Below are 17,176 nucleotides of genomic sequence, written 5' to 3'. Positions count from 1 at the left end.
ATGGGCGTTCCCCACAGCCCTACAACCTTAACCCCGCATCAACACTATTTGCCATTAGGCCCCTTCAATTGTAGTCCGTCGAGAAAAAGAGCTGACTTGAGATAGAGACCTCCTCTAGTTTCTATGAAGATTCGCCGCATGGGCAGTGGTCCGCGGGTCGGCCACGCGGTCACTGCGCGCTGCCTGAGTTTAATCCTGCTACTGAAGACAGCAAATGCAGCAGAAATTGATTCGTTTAGTAAGTCAGAAATGCGTCCTGGGACAGAGGGGACGGTGGATAGTCTCCCAGGAAACACAGTCTTCCCCCAGGTCCAGGCCGTGGCCAGGAGAGAAGCCTATCAGCGGGAACCTGTTTCCCCGGCATCGGAAGCTGTTTCAGACCCTACCAGGCATATTAAGGTCACTAAACACAGCAGGAGACTTGCAGGGTGGTTCTTTTCAACATGGGATGGTAAGTTTGTACCCCTCATATGAGTAGCACAACACCGTTAGTTCACTCGATTGAACCCTTGAATGACAAAGCAGCCAATAAATTTGCCATGGCTCTAGCCTAAAATAGTAATACGGGTGCAAAATGTTTTTTCCTGCATCGTCACTAGAAGTCGGAAGATGTGAAAGCTTGCCCATGCCCTGCTGCAATCCGACAGTATATTGTGCTGCATGTCTCAGGCCGACAGTGCGAAAGTGCCCAACTGCTTGCGAGTGACATTGAAAAGGCCGCCAAAGTTGCAAGTGGCTCTTCTGCATATCTGCGAGGCATGAGATACTTTGCAATTGACAACTGTTGGCTTTCCAACGCAAGGCCACAACTCCCGCCACAAGACGAGCAAGAGGAAGAGCATCAAAAACAAGCCTTCACAGCTGAAAAAATGAGGATAAATCCCAGAATACAGCCTGAAGAGGCACTTTTCTCACATGGCATTCAATCTGTATTGGATTCAGTCCACGCAGAAGGCCTGGCGTTCGGCCTTGGAGTATCCATTTCTTCTGAACGCTGTACTGAGATGGAACCACCGCCTGCTGGGTAAGAATTACAGCTCACTATGCTTCCTTAAAATGAATGTGAACAGTAGTTGCGGGAAGGTACAATATATTTTTGTCATTGAGATCACTACGCACAGCTCTACTTTCCCAAGTATTCAAGCCTGACGGGGAGAGGCCATATCTTCAGGAAAAGATAAGGGCAATATTAAAGACACAGATGCTAGCCATATCACGCCCTCAATAAGCCAGCCCGTGACTACTTACGCAATCTAGTGGCTGATTATCACACAACAGAGAATAGCACTGCGTAAGGATCGCGGGCTGGTGATATTGTTCGAGCTTAGTCGTTTCTTCTTGATGCCCCTCAGGGACAGTTTGGCAGGGTACTACGTATTGCATGCTTTTGCGTTGTTTTCCCGTAACAAATATTTCGCGTTTTGAATCATCGTAGGGCGCAAGTTTTCTTGGTTACAACGTTTACTATTGCTTTTAGTCAATTATGTTCCCAGGATTGAAGCCGCGGATCTCGTCAACGCAATTTCCAGTTGGGGTGTCGATTTTGTCAAGGTGGGCTTTCCAACTCAGTTAGATTTCTCTGCCTCTGGCCTGCCCTCTGGCTTCTTGTCTGCCCGTTTAAAAGTGCTGGCATATGTAATCGTCAATGCGAGCCCACGCTGCCCTCTACTTCTTAGTTAAAGAGCTCCTTGGGTAGTGTCATAAGGTCTTTTTAGTGGAGTGGGCCATGGTTAATGCTTGGGGAGCAACTAAAAAACTAGATACGGTTTGTTATGCAGAGTCAGTGCATTGGACTGCCCGAGCTTCCTACACTAGTGTCTTGTTTCAATCGGCACGTTGCTCTGAAGTCCCACAAGGCTTCTCTCTGTCATTAGATCTTCAAGTTGATTTTGTTTTCGCGCTTTCTGTCTTCGTTTAGCTCAACGCGTGCGGCCATAACACTGCACAGACGGTCGCTGACTTTAGGAGGTGGAGCGAACTGGTCAGAACTTCAAGCAGACCGCTATTACTGCTATGCACGTGGACTCATTCATATCAACACCTATCCGGCGACAATGAGTGAGTCTTTAAAGAGGCTTTTGTACGCCTTAACTTCAGGCTGCTGCGGGCTTGGGATGTTTAAAAGCTGGTGGCAGTGGTGTTTCTGCCAGCTAGCTGCGCATCACCTGCAAGGCAGCGCCGAGCTCAACCGGTCCCTTGAGGTTCCCTTGCCACATTGATTTTCCGCTGTCGCTGTGCAGGTATCAAAAAGCATTGGAGCTTCTCGACTTGTGTGATGAGTGGACATCCCCTGAGCACAGAGTTGCTGGGGGCACCGAGCTTGAGGCAGAGTTAAATGGCTGGCTGCATTCCCAAGGAAGGAGGGCTTTTACTCTCGGTGGTGCGGCTCCCCGATTCCAGGTGCCTCATGCTTCACCCGTCGTCGATGAGGAGATGCAGACCCTACTGGCTCTGGCAGTGAGTCACACGAGCGGGAAAGCGAACGACCAATTCAGAAGGCAACATGATTAATATATGAGCAGACGGGTTGTTGGACTAAATTAGTGCCTTTGCCTAACGCTTCTCATCGTAGTGCAGTTAGGCACTTGAAACAACACCAAACTCACTGTTGTGGGGTCTCAGGCAGTGCTCGGTTCTCAAGTGGCTGTGACCTCATCAACGGCGTCCGACTTCAGCCAGCAGGGTAAGATTTCATGGGTGCATAGGATGTTCTTAGAGTTTGCCACATCGAAACAGCTCACAATAAGTAGAGTAGCTCCCAGTATAGAATCTATGATGCTGCTGGTGCACACGAAGAGCGCTTACCGTCTACGCGACTTTATGTATGATTCGGCGTTCTATTCTGTGTGGCAGCTAAGCTGCTAGAAGACAACGTTCTTTTGACTGCAGCGACGGACCAGGTGAACACAAGTGGTAAGGAGTCTGTGTACACTTCACAACAGCGGGAGCCAGATATCAGAAGATGAGCATGCGAGCAAAGCAACATATGAAATCTGCCACACGATAGTTTCACATTAATGATACGATGCTCAAACAAGAATTCTCCAGCAGGAAACGCGACAGTCAGTGTCTGAGTAGGCTTTCAGCGCGGGCACTGCATGCGCCAATCCGCTATTGACTTACTGAAGTAGCATTCAGTGTGTGGAATACCTGCAGTGAATCGTATCCAAGGCACTGGGCCCGTGGATGTGCTGTACAGACAGCTGGCCGATGGCGACTACATACTGGCTCTATTTAACTGGAGAACTGAGGCTTTATCAGTGGATGTGTCGCACGCTGAAGTGCAGCGATGGTGCGGACTGCATAGGCCCGTACCCCTTCAGATATCCCAGGCTTGGACAAAAAAGAGGTGGCGCCTGAATAGCGGAGACAGGCAGTCTCTGACGTTCAACATAAGTGCCTTAGGAGTAGTTCTGCTGCAGGTGGAACTTTTGGACGACCTGTAAGCATTCGCGGACTCTTGGAAGCAGTCTGTAGGAAGGTGCTACACTCTTCAGAGCCACGACCATGCACAAGTGCATAGTGTTCACGTGAACGGTGCTGTCCTTTGTGCTTGCTGGCATATTTGCTTTGTTTGCTTGAACACTTATGGTTGGCCATTTGCTTGCAGGGCTGAGAGCGACCATGCAATTTTAGCGTCTGAACAGCATACATCTCTTGGGCTCAGCCAAGGCAGTTTTATGGTGCCCGTGGTAGATGTATACCATAGGCCAGGGTCAGCTCCTGTCTTCACTGCGAACAGCCGTGTAGTGCATAGAGGGCGCTCTGGTGAGCTTTCAAGTCCTAAACTGAGGCGTGGCTCTACGCAGGCAGCGCAAGGGGGCGCGTCCCCAGGAAGCCCGGCGGATTCATTCTTTACAGCTATCTTCGGGCTACTGCTACCGGTAATATTGGCGTCTGCGCTCAACGACACCACAAACTCTACCAAGAACGACCACAGCCACAAGCACCACAACAAATACCACAGGCGCCACCACCACCATGAACACCAGAAACACGAGCACCATCATAATGACAAGCGTCGGCGAGAGCAACAGGAGTCAAGCAGCCACACCCACGTTGGCTCAATTCTCCACCGCTCTACCGTTGGGTCGGCCAACACCGCGGCCCCCAACGAGGCGGTTGGAAGAGTCCTGGGCAACAACTTGCTAGCTGGGATCTCTGAAGCAACAGATGAATCCTCCAGCAGCTACAGAAGCGGTGCCGGGTGGGTCATCTTGACAGGCTTGGCAGTGCTTGGGTGCATGGCCACAGTAGCAGCCTGGCGCGCCCTCTTACTTAAAAGGCTGAGGACCAAAAACGCCTGGAAGGCTGAAGACACTCAGCTCATGACAAGACCCCACGCTCAGTGACTATAAATGCTCCTATGGCACTATTCAGCTGCCCACAATCCTCAGTCATTTTCTGACGGAGGCTCTCGGAACACCCATATTTGCCCCTTGCTGAACTCTAAAGTCAAAACTGCATAGGGCGCAGCTGCGTTCTAAAATGTTCAAACCCTAGAAATTGGGGCAGAGGCGTGCTACAGATGCATTGGCTGGGTCGTTCAACAGGGTGTCTGCGACAATTTTTCTCCCCCTCACCTCTTGGCTATCGTATTCACCTAAGTAGACTCCCCAATTAAAGAAGCTGGGCTAACAATGCTCGCTTGGCAAACAATTCAAATTGATATCGAGTCAGACGTCCAAATCATGTCTAACAGCTGCATGTTAGTTCCAAAGGATGCTGATGAAACCTGGGGAGATGCAAGAAGCGCGCGTTTGGAACAACCCAATTTGCGCCACCAGTTGCAGATTAGAGCGTTAGAACGAAAAGAAATATTATTGTGCAGTGCATTGCCACCCCCTAGGATAACTTCCTTTCAGGAGTTTTAAATGTGTGGGGATAATCTGCAGGTCATAGGGGGCAGGGGGCCCTTATTTGACAAGTCACAGACGCTAGACATAACGCCACCTACCCCTTTAAGACTACCATGCACTCCATTCGCGGAATGTGGTCAACAAAATTACAACTTAACAGCGGTTTTACTCTCCAGGATCCTTCTAACCTCTTGGTCAATAGACTTGACAAAGGGCGAATCCATCAAAGTCTTTGCTTTCAGGCCTCCGTACTCAACTGGTAGGAATGACGCGCCAACGTGATCCTGTAGCAAGACCTCCCATTTCTTTCTGCTGCTCACGGACACGAGCTGCACTTTTGGATGTACCAGGCCAGAAAGAAGGCTGATGAGGGGGGAGAGATACGCGGGAGAGTTGAGAAGGAAGACATGGCCTGGCCTCTCACCCACATACTGAACGGTGGACTCGAGGCCTGAAACCAGCGCATCGAGGACCGCCTTGACGCTCCCGTTCAACACTTTGCGTAGTGTAAATCCATTAGTATCCACAACAACTGTGAGGGCACTGTTTGCCCGCTTGTCGACATTGACCCAGAAGAACAACGCCAAGTACTTAACGTAGTCAACAAGGTCATGTGATTTTTTGCTGCTCACCACCTCCCAGTTAATTGATCTGCCCTGCAGAGGCATGAAGGCACTCATGCACACCGAATCGTACTGCAAGCCCCTTCCCGCAGGCATGCGCCTCACAAACTATACATTCCGGTGCAAAATACCCCCGTTGCCTTCATGGCGCCGGCTACTACACGCACTTGTAACTCAGAGCAAGGGCCCACACACCCCTCCTACGAACTACGAAGACAAAGACTATCTGAAGGGCTGCATTTAAGGACTTACTTCGAGGAAAATTACATGGTTTCCGTGTTTGTCTACCCCGTATATGCTGAATGGCACAGCACTTATCAACTCAGGGAAGCATGCCGGCGGGCTGGCAAGAATTTCAGCAACCTCACTCTCCTTGCCCTTTACTATTGGCCCATTGGTATTTGCAGAAGCCAAATCATTAGGCGTGTCATCTTTTACGCCTGTGGAGCAATAGGCTGGGGGGAGTGCCACGAGAGCTAGTGCGAACAACCACAGCAGGCGTCTCCCGCTGTCTTTCATGGCTGCTGGATTCTGAGCCCGATTTTGTGTGGTGCGAGGAAAGATGATTGTACTGCAACCTCTATATCCTAAATGGCCGAGCTGATCATACCAGACGCGCTTGCCAATGGCATCCCAATCCTGAAAAAGCCTTGTGCTGTTCGCCTGTATGCCGCCGTGAAGTTCCGCATAAGAAATAGGTATTTTAAATAATAACAACGCACTGGAACGGAAGTGATCGGAGATGAGGATTACAAACTGAATATTACTTCCCAGTGGGGTTGGCAAGTACCCCGCTACCAAGCGAGAGCTGTCATGGAAACCCTATGCTAAATATGCACAACTTCGTTCACCCAAAGCTATTAAGACTAGAATATCTTTCTCAAATTTCTATGGATGAGGGTTTCATGGAGTGGGTCACATCATGGGCAATCGCATCGCTCATTCGATGGGGGAGCGACTGGAGCACCCAGCCCTCAACCATCCTGAGCTACTTTGTAGTCAATGAGATCCACTGTCTTGCACTGCAGTTTGGAAAAAATTCATCAAAGAAAAAACGCGAATTGCGTGATATCCCAGAATCTCTTTCTTGTGGGTTTATCGATGGTTATTGCAGGCTCTTGCCATTTATTCAAATGGATGAGGCCCTGTGTAGCACCGAAAGAACAAACAACACCAGCCCCAATCAGGTAGCTCTGTGATATTTTGCCAAGGAAAGGATATGACCAAGTTTAATAGTTTGCGAGCTTTCCAGAGAGTTTGGCTACATCGGATGCAAGTAACTGCATGTTTTACTGCACTGGCTGCGTTCGACCAAAACTTATTGAGGCGTTGGCTGCACTCGTCAGCAGTTCTTTTATTCGATTCTTCACACAGCAGCCTTGATCCAACAGGGAAAGGCTGTGGGCCTATGCACCAAGTTGTTGTGTGCAGCTTGGTGCGTGCTCAGTATCCCAAGAGATTTTCAAAGTGCAGCCCACCTACCGTTTCTCCCCCGTGATCTAAGCACTGTGGTATGCGAAAGTCCTTTAAAAGAGGCTTAAGTCTTGGTAATCGACCCCCTTAGGGTCTTGACATAACAATTTTATTCAATGCACGTGGAGAGACACTGAGCTCCAGACTAAATGCAAAGTTGATATCAACCTTGATTCCGAAATGTTTCCCCTCTTCTTCCGCCACTCGTAAATCAGAGTTCCCGACACGATAGAAGAGAGACAGGCAGTATGCGCAGAGCTGCAATGTTTAAACACTCTGAGCAGTCTCAGCTTGTTGCGCATTTCATGCAGCGTACAACATTACGTCTTACTGTAGCGAGCTAGCAGCATTCTATACTATGAGTGATATACAGACCACCCAACCAAATAGAAAATCTTCAACTAATACTTCATTGAATATTTATTGCTTGTATACCGAAAAGTTCCTAGGTGTGGCTCTGCCAGCTACACCAGTGCGGCGAAATGCCCAGGAAAAAGTTGCACCCTAAGGACTCTTGAGCACAAATATTTTCTCAAAAACGGAATTCAAGCCGACGGCTCACCCGATGTACTCATCCCTCGGCCCCCGCCGTTTGAAATGTAGCATACTTTAGTTGTATCTTTATGCTACTTACTTTTACCCGGGCCCACGACCTAGCGCGTTGCTGTGCGGGCTGGATCATAGTACGCCATCCGTAAAAACGCATTGCACGGTGGTATTCCTGGTCTGCATTACCGAGATGCTGGAAGCCGTCTTCAGTGTAACGGCCTTCGGAAGTCTGCCTCCATACCTTGGATAGTGAAGAAGCCAAGTAGACGACGCCAACGTAGGAACCAGGTGGTGACCACGCGCGGACCACACCGCATTGCCGTGGAAGTACATTCCTATCCAATCTAATCGCGCATGAGGTCTTGTTGCTCATTTCTGATACAGCTCCTTGCGTAAGCATAACGAAATATTCGGTGGAATATGTGGTAACTGGTCTTTATTTCACTCGATTTCACGTGCTGCCTGTCTGCGTGATCGAGTGAAGGTACTTCCGCTGGTGTCTAAATTGTTGCCAGCACGAAACGCACTCCTTATGACTTTGTGGGCTCCGTGGCCTGGTCATTGTTTGCATGCAATGCATTCCACCTATCGCGGACTGTGTGGTTTTTGCCAAGTTCATAGGCATAAGTGGCCCAGGTTCGAACGTTGAGAACCTCCCTAAGAATAGCTCCGGGAGGCCACCCGTACTCTCCAACCTTCTGTCCAGTCTTGGGGTCTTCTATGTCTAGGGCGAAGGTGATTTTAGAGGGGTGCACTTTGTTTTTGTTGAGGAGAGTGAGTAATCCATGACTTAATCCGAGCTTGAAGCAGTTTTCTACATTTAAGCTTGTCACGTCCACCTCCTGAATGCTGTCCCCTACTGTCACCTGGCGCACAAGGCTCCCAGAACTCGCCTTAACAACAGGGGCTGCACAGTATTGAACAGCTGCTTTGCTTAATTCGCAGGGATTTCCTTTGAAGTTTTTCCCCAGGAGGCCTACCGCTTGCAAATCTCTCACAGGAAACACCAGAGCCCTCCCGGTAACCACGACTGGTGACTCTGTGGACATAAAATCAAAGATCTGGGCCAAAGTGTCGAACCCTGTGTAAGAAGCCTCTTGATTGGCGGGCAGGGGCAGAGGAGGGTCTAAGAGGATGCTATTGACAGCTGCAGCGCAAGCTTCAAAGTCTCCGGTGCCTTCCATGCGCATGCAATTCTGAATGCTCAGCCGTTCCTCAAGGGGTTGTTCAGGGTCGATACCCGCTGCGAGACACGAGAGGCGGTTAAGAGCCTTCTTGGCTATCTCGTCATTGGATGATGTGCAATAGTACGCTGCTGGTTTGACGCGCTGATTCTGCACGCCTTTCGCTACAGAGACCTCTCCCGTTGAAGAAATGGTAACGTCACCAGTAGAACAATCCTGGATATATCCCTTAGGTAGGCAGGGATTCAGACATACGTTTTCGTTGAGGTTGGCTGGGTTGCTACAAAAGGACTTGTAGAAGACTCCAGTAGCGCTGGTGGCTCCAAGTTGCATATAGGAGGTTGACATAATATCCAGACTGGGGTAATCGTCGCTTAGATAACCAGCTCCAGTGAGGTTTGTGGTATTCACAAAAGAGGGGCTGCTGCCCACAGCGTACACTGGAAAGACAACTTGAGCCGAAGCTCCTCCCACTTCGATGATGCTAGTGAGGCTTTGCCTCATGTCCCTCTCTAGTACCTTCCTTTCGTCGACTGTTTTCGCTTTTTCCATAGCTTGCTTAAGGTCCTTTGCTATGGAAAAATTCCCCAGAAGCTGATTGGTAGCGATAAAGGCCAGCATACCCTCCTCCAGCCCTGGAATGGGACGCGTCCAGTCCTCGTTAGTAAAGAAGACGATCTCGTGCTCCCCGCTAAAACTGTTGATTGCCTCCATGAACGCAGCGAAGAGACCTCGCCTGTACCAGTCGTGAGTGTCTCTAACCCCAGCAGTGCTGAAAAAGAGGACTGGGACCCCAACAGTCTTCGCCTCCTCTTGTTCATAAGGTGTTAGGTGCTTGTGAATTAGGTCTACTGCATTGTTTAGGATCTGATGCACAAGGGTTTTCCCTGCTTCTAGCATGCTGGGGTACTTTGACAGTAAGGCTTTCGCGTCGTAAGGTTTGGAGGCCCAGTCCGGCCCCGCGTTCTCATCCAACCATTTTTCCATAAGCTGACGCAAGCCAATGAATTTAGTTCCTTCTTCTAAAAAGGTAATACTATCAGGCAACACCTTCCTGCCAAGACGAGGACAGCTTTCTGCCTCTACCCTAACCAGGGTCCCCCTCGTGCCGGTGCTGCCCCCATCAATTACAAGAACTGGGTTACGCGAGTTCCGGCACTGACGACCTGCCGTCATCAGTTCCGTTAACTCGGATGGCTCTGCTGGAAACAAACACACGGACACACACCTACTCAGCCACGAAAATGAAGTCGGCAGGACTCGCACTTAGAAAACGGCGCCGAGAAGCTGGGGATGCAACTATGAGCAGATGGCAGAAGTTAGATGCATTAAAACTTTGAGGATATACGGGGGAACAGTAATAAACGGTACTCAAGCATGCCCAAACTAAGATATTGGCGCTGTGTAGAGACACGTCTTTGCACCAGTGGCCTTGGGCCAACTAACTGATCCGCGAAGCTTGGAAAATGGAGAGTTTTGCCAAATAGCCGCCCGAATCTGCTGAACAACACTAGCTAGTAGGTGTGCACCTACTTTCTCTGCTATGCTGGGGATGCCTAATCCGCGCATGAGAGTGAAATACGCGAAGCACCAAAAGAGATGGGGAGGGAATCGAGACTAACGGGTCAAGGTAACGGTATGCTTACCTTCGGATTTGGGGCTATTGCACACCTGCATAGATCTGCTGTGATGGTGGCTGCTGAGTGCCGATGCAAGCGCAAGGACGTTCCGAGTGTCCGCAGATGCATGTGGGTCTTGGGGGTTTAGTGTTAAGGCATTCAACGCCTGAGAACCTTGAAGAGGAGGATTTTGGGCGGAACTTGATATACCCTCGGCATTTGTCTGTTCCTCGTTGGCTTCCGCTGTTGCATGTCTTGGGCTCTTGTTTAACAAGCCAGCATCGGGGGACAGTTGACTCTTTGGTGGGGCATCTTGTGCCCTCTGGAGGGACCCCTCCGTTCCCCACTGGTGCTGCGATGTCAACCGTAGACTCTCAGCCACGTCGGGCCACAAAGATGTCAGTGCAACGAAGAAAACCAAGTTGAAGGCCAGACGATGGGGCCACTTTCTCCTCACACGGGTCCGCATTGTCAGCAGTTTGGGCAGTTGTTAATGATGAGAATAAGCTTAAGCTAATAGGAACCAAAAAGCAGCAAATAAAAAGATACACAAGCTGCAAAATCCCAGGCTTTAAACACGCTACGCGATATGGAGAGGCGCACGAAGGACTAAGAGCCTTGGGTAGTTCAGTTAGAATGCTGAGGAAAAGTAAACACAAAAGAGTAAGGGATACAAGCGGTAAGATAGAGTCACCCAAGTCTGAAGCTTACTGCCTCTGGCAACGGGAGTTCGGTGTAGAAGGGAAGGGCCTTTTAAGCGCATTTAGCTATCATGGTCCAGTGAGCAGGGCAACTGCCTTCCTTCTGCCTTCCCCAACAGATAAGCCCGTACTAATTTTAGGGGCAGAATGACACTATTTATGTTCTCTTCAAAAATAAAATAATACGGTGGGCGGGTTCAACACTGGGTGAGGCGTACTAGGGGACCTTCCCAGCGGTCTGCGCACCTCCATCCGTCAGTCCAACGCCGACGGCGGGCAAACCGACAATAGTGAATATACTGGTCACAGTTTTACGGATACTCCTCCTGCATATATCCGGAATCACATATTTTTCCTGTTATATTTCACTCAATACCTCCCATAGCAGCACTTCGTCTGGTCTGCGTCCACCCGAGGAGACAGCCCTTGCTTGAGATGCTGCATTGCAGTCTCTTACAGTCAAGCAAGATTGATCGATTGTACATGCTTGCATCGCCTCAGAATGTGCCAAAAATTTACGTCTCCCTTGAGTTTTTGGCATGTTCAGCAAATTTCATGTAGATTCGTTTCGTTCTGGGCAAAACATGGAAGAGAACCAGACGGGCCCATGCCGGAATCGAGCCGCTCCCCGTGTCTACCGAAGTAGCACTGGCAGATTCAACCCTATATTTAGAATCTACCTGAATTTTAATCTACCGTCTGTAGGAGTCAGCGGCTCTCAGAGCCCACTTGTTGTTGACTGAGGCCATCAAAGCTAAACGATGAGAATGTATGTGTAGCTATATGCGATGTCTGTGTGTGCGGATGCAAGGTGGAGCTTATATAAGGTACACAAGATGTTCGCAGCTGTGTTCGCCTTTCCTTCATTAGTCTGGATTCCTGTGGAGTGAGGGGCAAAGGTAGAGAGAAGGAGATGACATTATAGTCTGCTCTTGTTTGAATGTTCTTGGGGGCTAGGCGTCTCGTTATAACGCCTGTCGAAAGGCGCTCTCTCTGCTTACTATTTCTCATTTTCCCTTGTATATGACTTCTATTATGCAAGCGAGGTCAAGCTTGTCTAACATATAGCTGCAGGAGCCACGCTGCTAAGACTTGCTAGGACATGCAGCAGATGTAAAGGGCCAAGCTAGAAAAACTTTGCTTCGCTAATGATGCTCAATATATACCCATTAGGGAAGTGAATATGCGGACTGGGTGGTTTTGTTTTTATGTCACAGAAAAGAACGCCGCGTGGCTATGTGCAACGGGGTGTGAAGCTTTGGGAAGCTCAGAGGGGTGAAACGACTATGCAATCTGGCTGTTCCTCACCATCGAGGAAGAAATCGTGCTAATAGAGGGCAGGAGGCAGAAAGCTAGCCACGTTGGAGATACACTAATTAAGAATGGTAGTTTGGATGTATTTTGGGTACAGGGTCTCGATATGGAGTCAACACATTGATCATTCAAGGAGGAACTATTTTTGCGAACAGGTGTAATGTGGAGAATCAGTTTGACACACGGAGCAGCAGGAATAGAAATGAGCATGCTTCTAGCAAGCCGAGATACCGCAAAAGAAAAGTCGGAGTACTGGAATATTGTAGCCCAGTTTTACGGCGTCCGTAATACGGGGCTTCAGCCCAAAACCCACAGCAAAAGCTAGTAGAGGTATCTACAGTACCTTCCAGGAGCGTTCTCCCCTTTCCTTCCCCTGAATCCGAGGCAGTGCCTAATGACAGATAAGCCAGCTGGGGTGCCAGTGGCTGCTTCCTGTGAGCACTCGAGCAATCGCACATACTGTCACGCAGTATAGTGGTACACAGTTACGCAGAGCAACGTATAGAGAATACGAATAGACGAGCTGAAGATCCAGCCCCGAACTAATTCTTCGTTCGATACAGTGCAGCGTAAAGTGCTATAGCGCAGCTTGGCCCTCTGCGGACTTATAAATATACACCCGCACACATTGCAGAAACGCCCAGAAAGGTAGAAAGCTGTAGGGGCTAAACATCTGGCACCTCCACATAGAATTTTACTTTCGCGTGACAGACCAGCAGGCGTAACGTTTGCCCAGACTGACAAGCAGCCACCACAGAGGCTTATAGCGTGCCCTCTAGAGAAGTTCCTTGCATCCGCTACTGGCGCGCCACGCACCAGGTTGCTTCAAGGAAGAAAGCAGTTAAGCGAAGAATGCATTCACTCATTCATGGAACGACTAGTCAAATAGATTTCTTTGCGAAAGAAATGAGGTCTCGGTGAATCTAGCTTAGAGCTGCACGCGCCCTTTGGATAGGGCAAAAGTGCCTATTTCAGCTTAGGGCTCCGCTAGAAGATGTATTGCCTGTTGCTCAGTTGTACGACGACCGGGGCTACACGGAAAAGAGGTGATAGTCCTCTAGGAAGAGCGTTACGAAAGCTTAATTCACAGCGTGAATTACGGCAGGAAATTCATGGCTGCTAAAGTTCCGTCTGAGTGCCTGATCCAGCATCTGCGTCCTGCTAGCTTTATGAGTCCAATAGAAGTGAGAGTCAGGTAGCATGACATGAAGATTTGGAGCGCGTGCACTTGTTACAGTGTCGCGAGCAATACAAATATTGCCAATAGGGTGCTCTCCTCAGAGGGTAGCCGCCAGTGCTGCTGAATCCGTAGTTATATGCGAAAGCAAAAGCAAGACCTGGCTGCGCCAGCCCAAGTTGCACCAGTTCTTGGTTGGAGAGCGATGACTTAAGGGACATCACTCCCTCTCTAACCCGCGCCAGCCTCCCAGTTTTGCTCAAATGAACCCCTGCCACCTAATTATTCCCTATCTACGAGTGCCGCCGAGACAATACAGGGCCTGGCTGGTGCGTGGCACCACAGTCTGTTTGCCATCTTCGCTACAGGGCTGCTGTTCCTGCTGAGTTGAAAGCTACCGCCGTCAGCTCTGGAGGGCGCGTGTTGAGAAAAATGTGGGTTCTATGATCACAATTGGAAGAACCCCATGCGGTTTTCCTGCAATATTTAGCTGTGCATATGCTCGGCATAGGCACTCCCTGGCCTGAGGAATCCCCCGTTCTGCTTGAGGCGATCCTGTAGTGTTCCCGCAGCGGCTAGAATGAGGCCCAGGAATACAGGTGACGGTCTAAGAGGGCGAGAGGTGAATTCCGGGTGGAACTGTGTACATATGAAGAAGGGATGATCCTGGAGCTCGGCAATCTCCATGCGCTGCCCCCTCTCGTCTTGCCCCACAAATTTAAGGCCCTTGGCCTCAATCTGCTGCACATACTGTGGGTTTACCTCATACCTGTGTCGGTGCCGCTCATCTACAACTGGCTCTCCACCATACAACCTGGCAGTGAGCGAGTGTTTGTCCCTGATGATGGTGGCCCGCTTGCCCAGCCTCATGCTGCTCCCCTTGTTACCCGTTGTGTGCTCTGGCATGGAGACGACGACGGGGTGAGGGGTGTTCGGGTTAAACTCCTCTGAGTCCGCCTCGCGCAGCCCCAAGAGTGAGCGCGCTATCTCAATGACCGCCGTTTGCATGCCAAGGCAAATGCCAAGGTACGGCTTGGCAGTTTCTCTGCAATGCTGCGCGCTGAGTGCCTTGCCCCAGATTCCTCGATCTCCGAATCCTCCGGGGCAGACCACTCCGTCTACACTCTTAAGCGCCTTCCAGGCATCGGCGTAGCCCTCCCCCTTCTCGTCCTCCAGACTGCTACTTTCTATCCATTTAAGTGCTAAACCCAAACCCGCCTCCATGGCCGCGTGCTCTAGGGCTTTCAGTACGGACAAATAAGAATCCGTCAGCCCCGTGTACTTGCCCACAATGCCAATGCACACCGACTTGGGGGAACCTGGGGAGGCCATAAGCAGACGTTCGGCCATCATCCTCCACCCGCCAAGGGAAACAGCTGAAGACGAACGGCTTTGCAGCTCCTTGGAGTCGAGGCCCAAGCGCTGCGGCGCGGGAAGCAAGACAAAAAAGAACGTCGAAAATAACGCAGGACACCAAAGCATGCAAAGAGTGGTCTTCCTTCGTGAGAAAATAAGGAGGCAGCAAGGGAATTCGAGACAGAGGCTCTGATGCACAGAGCGGTAGGCGGGAGGGTCAAGGGATGCACGCAGTCACAGATATACAGCGAGACATGCAGCACACCGATAATGAGAGCTATCCACCATATTGATCCCACGGGCTAAGCGGGGGCCTAGCACCCACCTGGATGAGTCGTGTAGAGAGCTCCTGATCTTCCAGGAGGAGTGGCACTTTGTAGATGTTCTCGCAGTTGTGCACCGAGAAAACCTAACACAGACACAGCTCAGCACGCATAGCGGGGGTAAGAAGCGGATATATTATGGGGCGAGTGGCAGATCGTAAAAAGGGGGACCTAAGACTCACGTGCTCTGGCTGCACTTGCGCAAAAAGCGAGATCTTTTGTTTTGCGGCCTCCGTCAGGGGCTGTTCACTCCGGCAGAAAAGAAAGTCGGGGGCAAGCCCTGCGCCGCGTAACTCCTGCAGCATCAGCACCAACAGCATGACGCAACCGCAACATTACCACAGCCCACGACCTCTAAAGGCAGCCTTTTCAGGAATGGCAGTGCAGCTGGAAGGTCGACAGAGGGTCTCAGATTCACCTTGACTCCATGCTGCGTCGGCTTGGTCTTCTGCTCCCCGATGAAAGGAACATAAGAGACGTGCGCCAAACAAAAGTTCTGCAACCCAACTTTGCGGCTTAGCTGCTGGATGGCCTCCAGGTACACTGCGCTCTCAATGTCTCCAACAGTTCCCCCCACTTCTATGAGGCAAACGTCTGGGGGCATCCTGCTGTCATCCACGGGTCGGGAGGCCACCTTGAGAATCCAACGCTGCACCGCGTCTGTCACGTGTGGCACCATCTGCACAGTCTTCCCCAAGTAGACGCCTTCCCTCTCTCCCCCAATAACTTGCTGGTACACCTTGCCGCTCGTTACATTGTGCTCCCCACAGAGAGACACACCCAAGAACCGCTCATAGTTGCCCAAGTCTAAGTCAACTTCTGCTCCATCGTCTAAGACGTAGCACTCCCCATGCTCATACGGGCTCATGGTCCCGGCGTCCACGTTGAGGTATGGGTCAATTTTAATCGCAGAAATACGCACTCCGTGAGCCCGCAGTACGACACCTGAAAAAAGCCACACAAATGCGCGCACTCGGAAGAAAAAAGCTGCTGCTGCTTGACAGCATACTCTCTCTGTATTGTGGAACGAAGGAAAACTTGGTGGGGAGATGCTGATCAATTGCAGGTTCTGTAGGGGGCCCCTCGAAGGCCGTCTGCGTCGCTATTCGTCAGGAGGAGCACGCGCCCATTCTACGGGTAGAAGGGTTTCTCATGTCTCCGCCTTTTATGTTCCCTGCGAGGTCAACTCGGAGGGAGCGTCGGGGGGGGGAGGGGGGAAGGCAATGGGGTGGAAGGGGCAAATAGGGGCTTCACTCTTGTTGATAAGGGTGATACAGACGTCCTACCAATGCTGCTTATTGTAGTACCCTTGCCTAATCCGCTCATAGTTCCCCCTGTAACCACGAGGAACTTCATCCCTAAACTCGCGGCCTCGAAGGGGGTCGAGCCTACGGGCTCTATGGTCGTAGGCGTCCTCTGTCCGGATTGCGACATCAGAGCAGAATATTGGCACAGTGGGCTAAACCCTCAAAGAGGGTGCTCTAAAAGCAAAGGGAAAAGCGGAAGAAGACAAGCACTCCTGCGAGTCCCTTCTATGGAGTGAGGGCCCCCTGGGACGCCTCCGCCAATACTGCAGAAACGACGACAGGGCCTCTTATTCCTAGACCACAAACCCTGAAACTCAGGGAACAATAGACCACTGAGGAGAGAATCACGGCAACATGAAGCATAACAGCTCTCTCCCCTCAGCTGTGGGGCGAACCAACAGAGTGGGAGACTGCCACGGCGGGGCTGGTCGACTCGTAGCACTGCAACCTCAACACAAAGCCCTAAGCTTCAAAGCCTTAACCTTTCCTCCCCCAACGAAGCATTCCCATATCTTCCGCAGTGACCTATTTCGTCCACACGTCCTTTGTAACCATACAACTGTCTTTGCTAGGCATAGCTTTGCTACAACCATTGCATTGCTCAGACAAAGTGTAGCATCCACTTGAGCTTTAGAGGTTCTTCATCATGACTCACGACGGATATGTAAGCTCCAAAGGCTGACACTATGAG

At 50.6% G+C, this 17,176-nt stretch overlaps 4 protein-coding genes across 4 annotated transcripts; 1 reads left to right on the top strand and 3 right to left on the bottom strand.

The window, feature by feature from the left end:
• Positions 1–1,726: 1,726 nt before the first annotated feature.
• On the top strand, positions 1,727–4,352 carry LOC34621511. Its single transcript, XM_026337315.1, has 3 exons — positions 1,727–1,899; positions 2,241–2,498; positions 3,482–4,352. Exons 1-3 carry the CDS (start codon positions 1,727–1,729, stop codon positions 4,350–4,352), a joined length of 1,302 nt encoding a protein of 433 aa, XP_026193100.1.
• A 653-nt stretch (positions 4,353–5,005) lies between these two features.
• On the bottom strand, positions 5,006–6,001 carry LOC34621512. The gene is made up of 2 exons (XM_022734721.2): positions 5,735–6,001; positions 5,006–5,515 (listed from the first exon to the last, which is right to left on the bottom strand). Exons 1-2 carry the CDS (start codon positions 5,999–6,001, stop codon positions 5,006–5,008), a joined length of 777 nt encoding a protein of 258 aa, XP_022586363.2.
• Positions 6,002–8,034: 2,033 nt separating this feature from the next.
• Positions 8,035–11,549, bottom strand: LOC34621513 (putative nucleoside-triphosphatase). The gene is made up of 5 exons (XM_026337314.1): positions 11,395–11,549; positions 11,227–11,334; positions 10,754–10,946; positions 10,335–10,629; positions 8,035–9,887 (listed from the first exon to the last, which is right to left on the bottom strand). Exons 1-5 carry the CDS (start codon positions 11,547–11,549, stop codon positions 8,035–8,037), a joined length of 2,604 nt encoding a protein of 867 aa, XP_026193099.1.
• Positions 11,550–13,985: 2,436 nt separating this feature from the next.
• On the bottom strand, positions 13,986–16,534 carry LOC34621514 (CTP synthase 1). Its single transcript, XM_026337313.1, has 5 exons — positions 16,465–16,534; positions 15,597–16,123; positions 15,361–15,474; positions 15,181–15,264; positions 13,986–14,921 (listed from the first exon to the last, which is right to left on the bottom strand). Exons 1-5 carry the CDS (start codon positions 16,532–16,534, stop codon positions 13,986–13,988), a joined length of 1,731 nt encoding a protein of 576 aa, XP_026193098.1.
• Positions 16,535–17,176: the final 642 nt, after the last annotated feature.

This window comes from Cyclospora cayetanensis, unplaced genomic scaffold, assembly GCF_002999335.1.
Source record: "Cyclospora cayetanensis isolate NF1_C8 unplaced genomic scaffold, CcayRef3 CcayRef3_contig_176, whole genome shotgun sequence".
In the NCBI taxonomy this organism is placed as follows: domain Eukaryota; phylum Apicomplexa; class Conoidasida; order Eucoccidiorida; family Eimeriidae; genus Cyclospora; species Cyclospora cayetanensis.
Note: the sequence above shows the minus strand (reverse complement) of the source record. Positions and strands in the feature narration are given on the sequence as shown.

Excerpts from the sequence above, each read along its gene's own strand:
- LOC34621511 (XM_026337315.1), top strand. The coding sequence starts at position 1,727 with ATGGTTAATGCTTGGGGAGCAACTAAAAAACTAGATACGGTTTGTTAT. Across the intron at positions 1,900-2,240 it reads CAAGTTGATTTTGTTTTCGC|GTATCAAAAAGCATTGGAGC; the intron begins GCTTTCTGTCTT and ends GTCGCTGTGCAG. Across the intron at positions 2,499-3,481 it reads GCGAACGACCAATTCAGAAG|GTGCTACACTCTTCAGAGCC; the intron begins GCAACATGATTA and ends GTCTGTAGGAAG.
- LOC34621512 (XM_022734721.2), bottom strand. The coding sequence starts at position 6,001 with ATGAAAGACAGCGGGAGACGCCTGCTGTGGTTGTTCGCACTAGCTCTC. Across the intron at positions 5,516-5,734 it reads ACCATGTAATTTTCCTCGAA|GGCAGATCAATTAACTGGGA; the intron begins GTAAGTCCTTAA and ends ATGCCTCTGCAG.
- LOC34621513 (XM_026337314.1), bottom strand. The coding sequence starts at position 11,549 with ATGCCAAAAACTCAAGGGAGACGTAAATTTTTGGCACATTCTGAGGCG. Across the intron at positions 11,335-11,394 it reads CGCAGACCAGACGAAGTGCT|GAGGAGTATCCGTAAAACTG; the intron begins GCTATGGGAGGT and ends GGATATATGCAG. Across the intron at positions 10,630-10,753 it reads CGGACCCGTGTGAGGAGAAA|AGGGCACAAGATGCCCCACC; the intron begins GTGGCCCCATCG and ends GGGTCCCTCCAG.
- LOC34621514 (XM_026337313.1), bottom strand. The coding sequence starts at position 16,534 with ATGAAGTTCCTCGTGGTTACAGGGGGAACTATGAGCGGATTAGGCAAG. Across the intron at positions 16,124-16,464 it reads TACTACAATAAGCAGCATTG|GTGTCGTACTGCGGGCTCAC; the intron begins GTAGGACGTCTG and ends GGCTTTTTTCAG. Across the intron at positions 14,922-15,180 it reads TCTCTACACGACTCATCCAG|CGCTTGGGCCTCGACTCCAA; the intron begins GTGGGTGCTAGG and ends CCCGCGCCGCAG.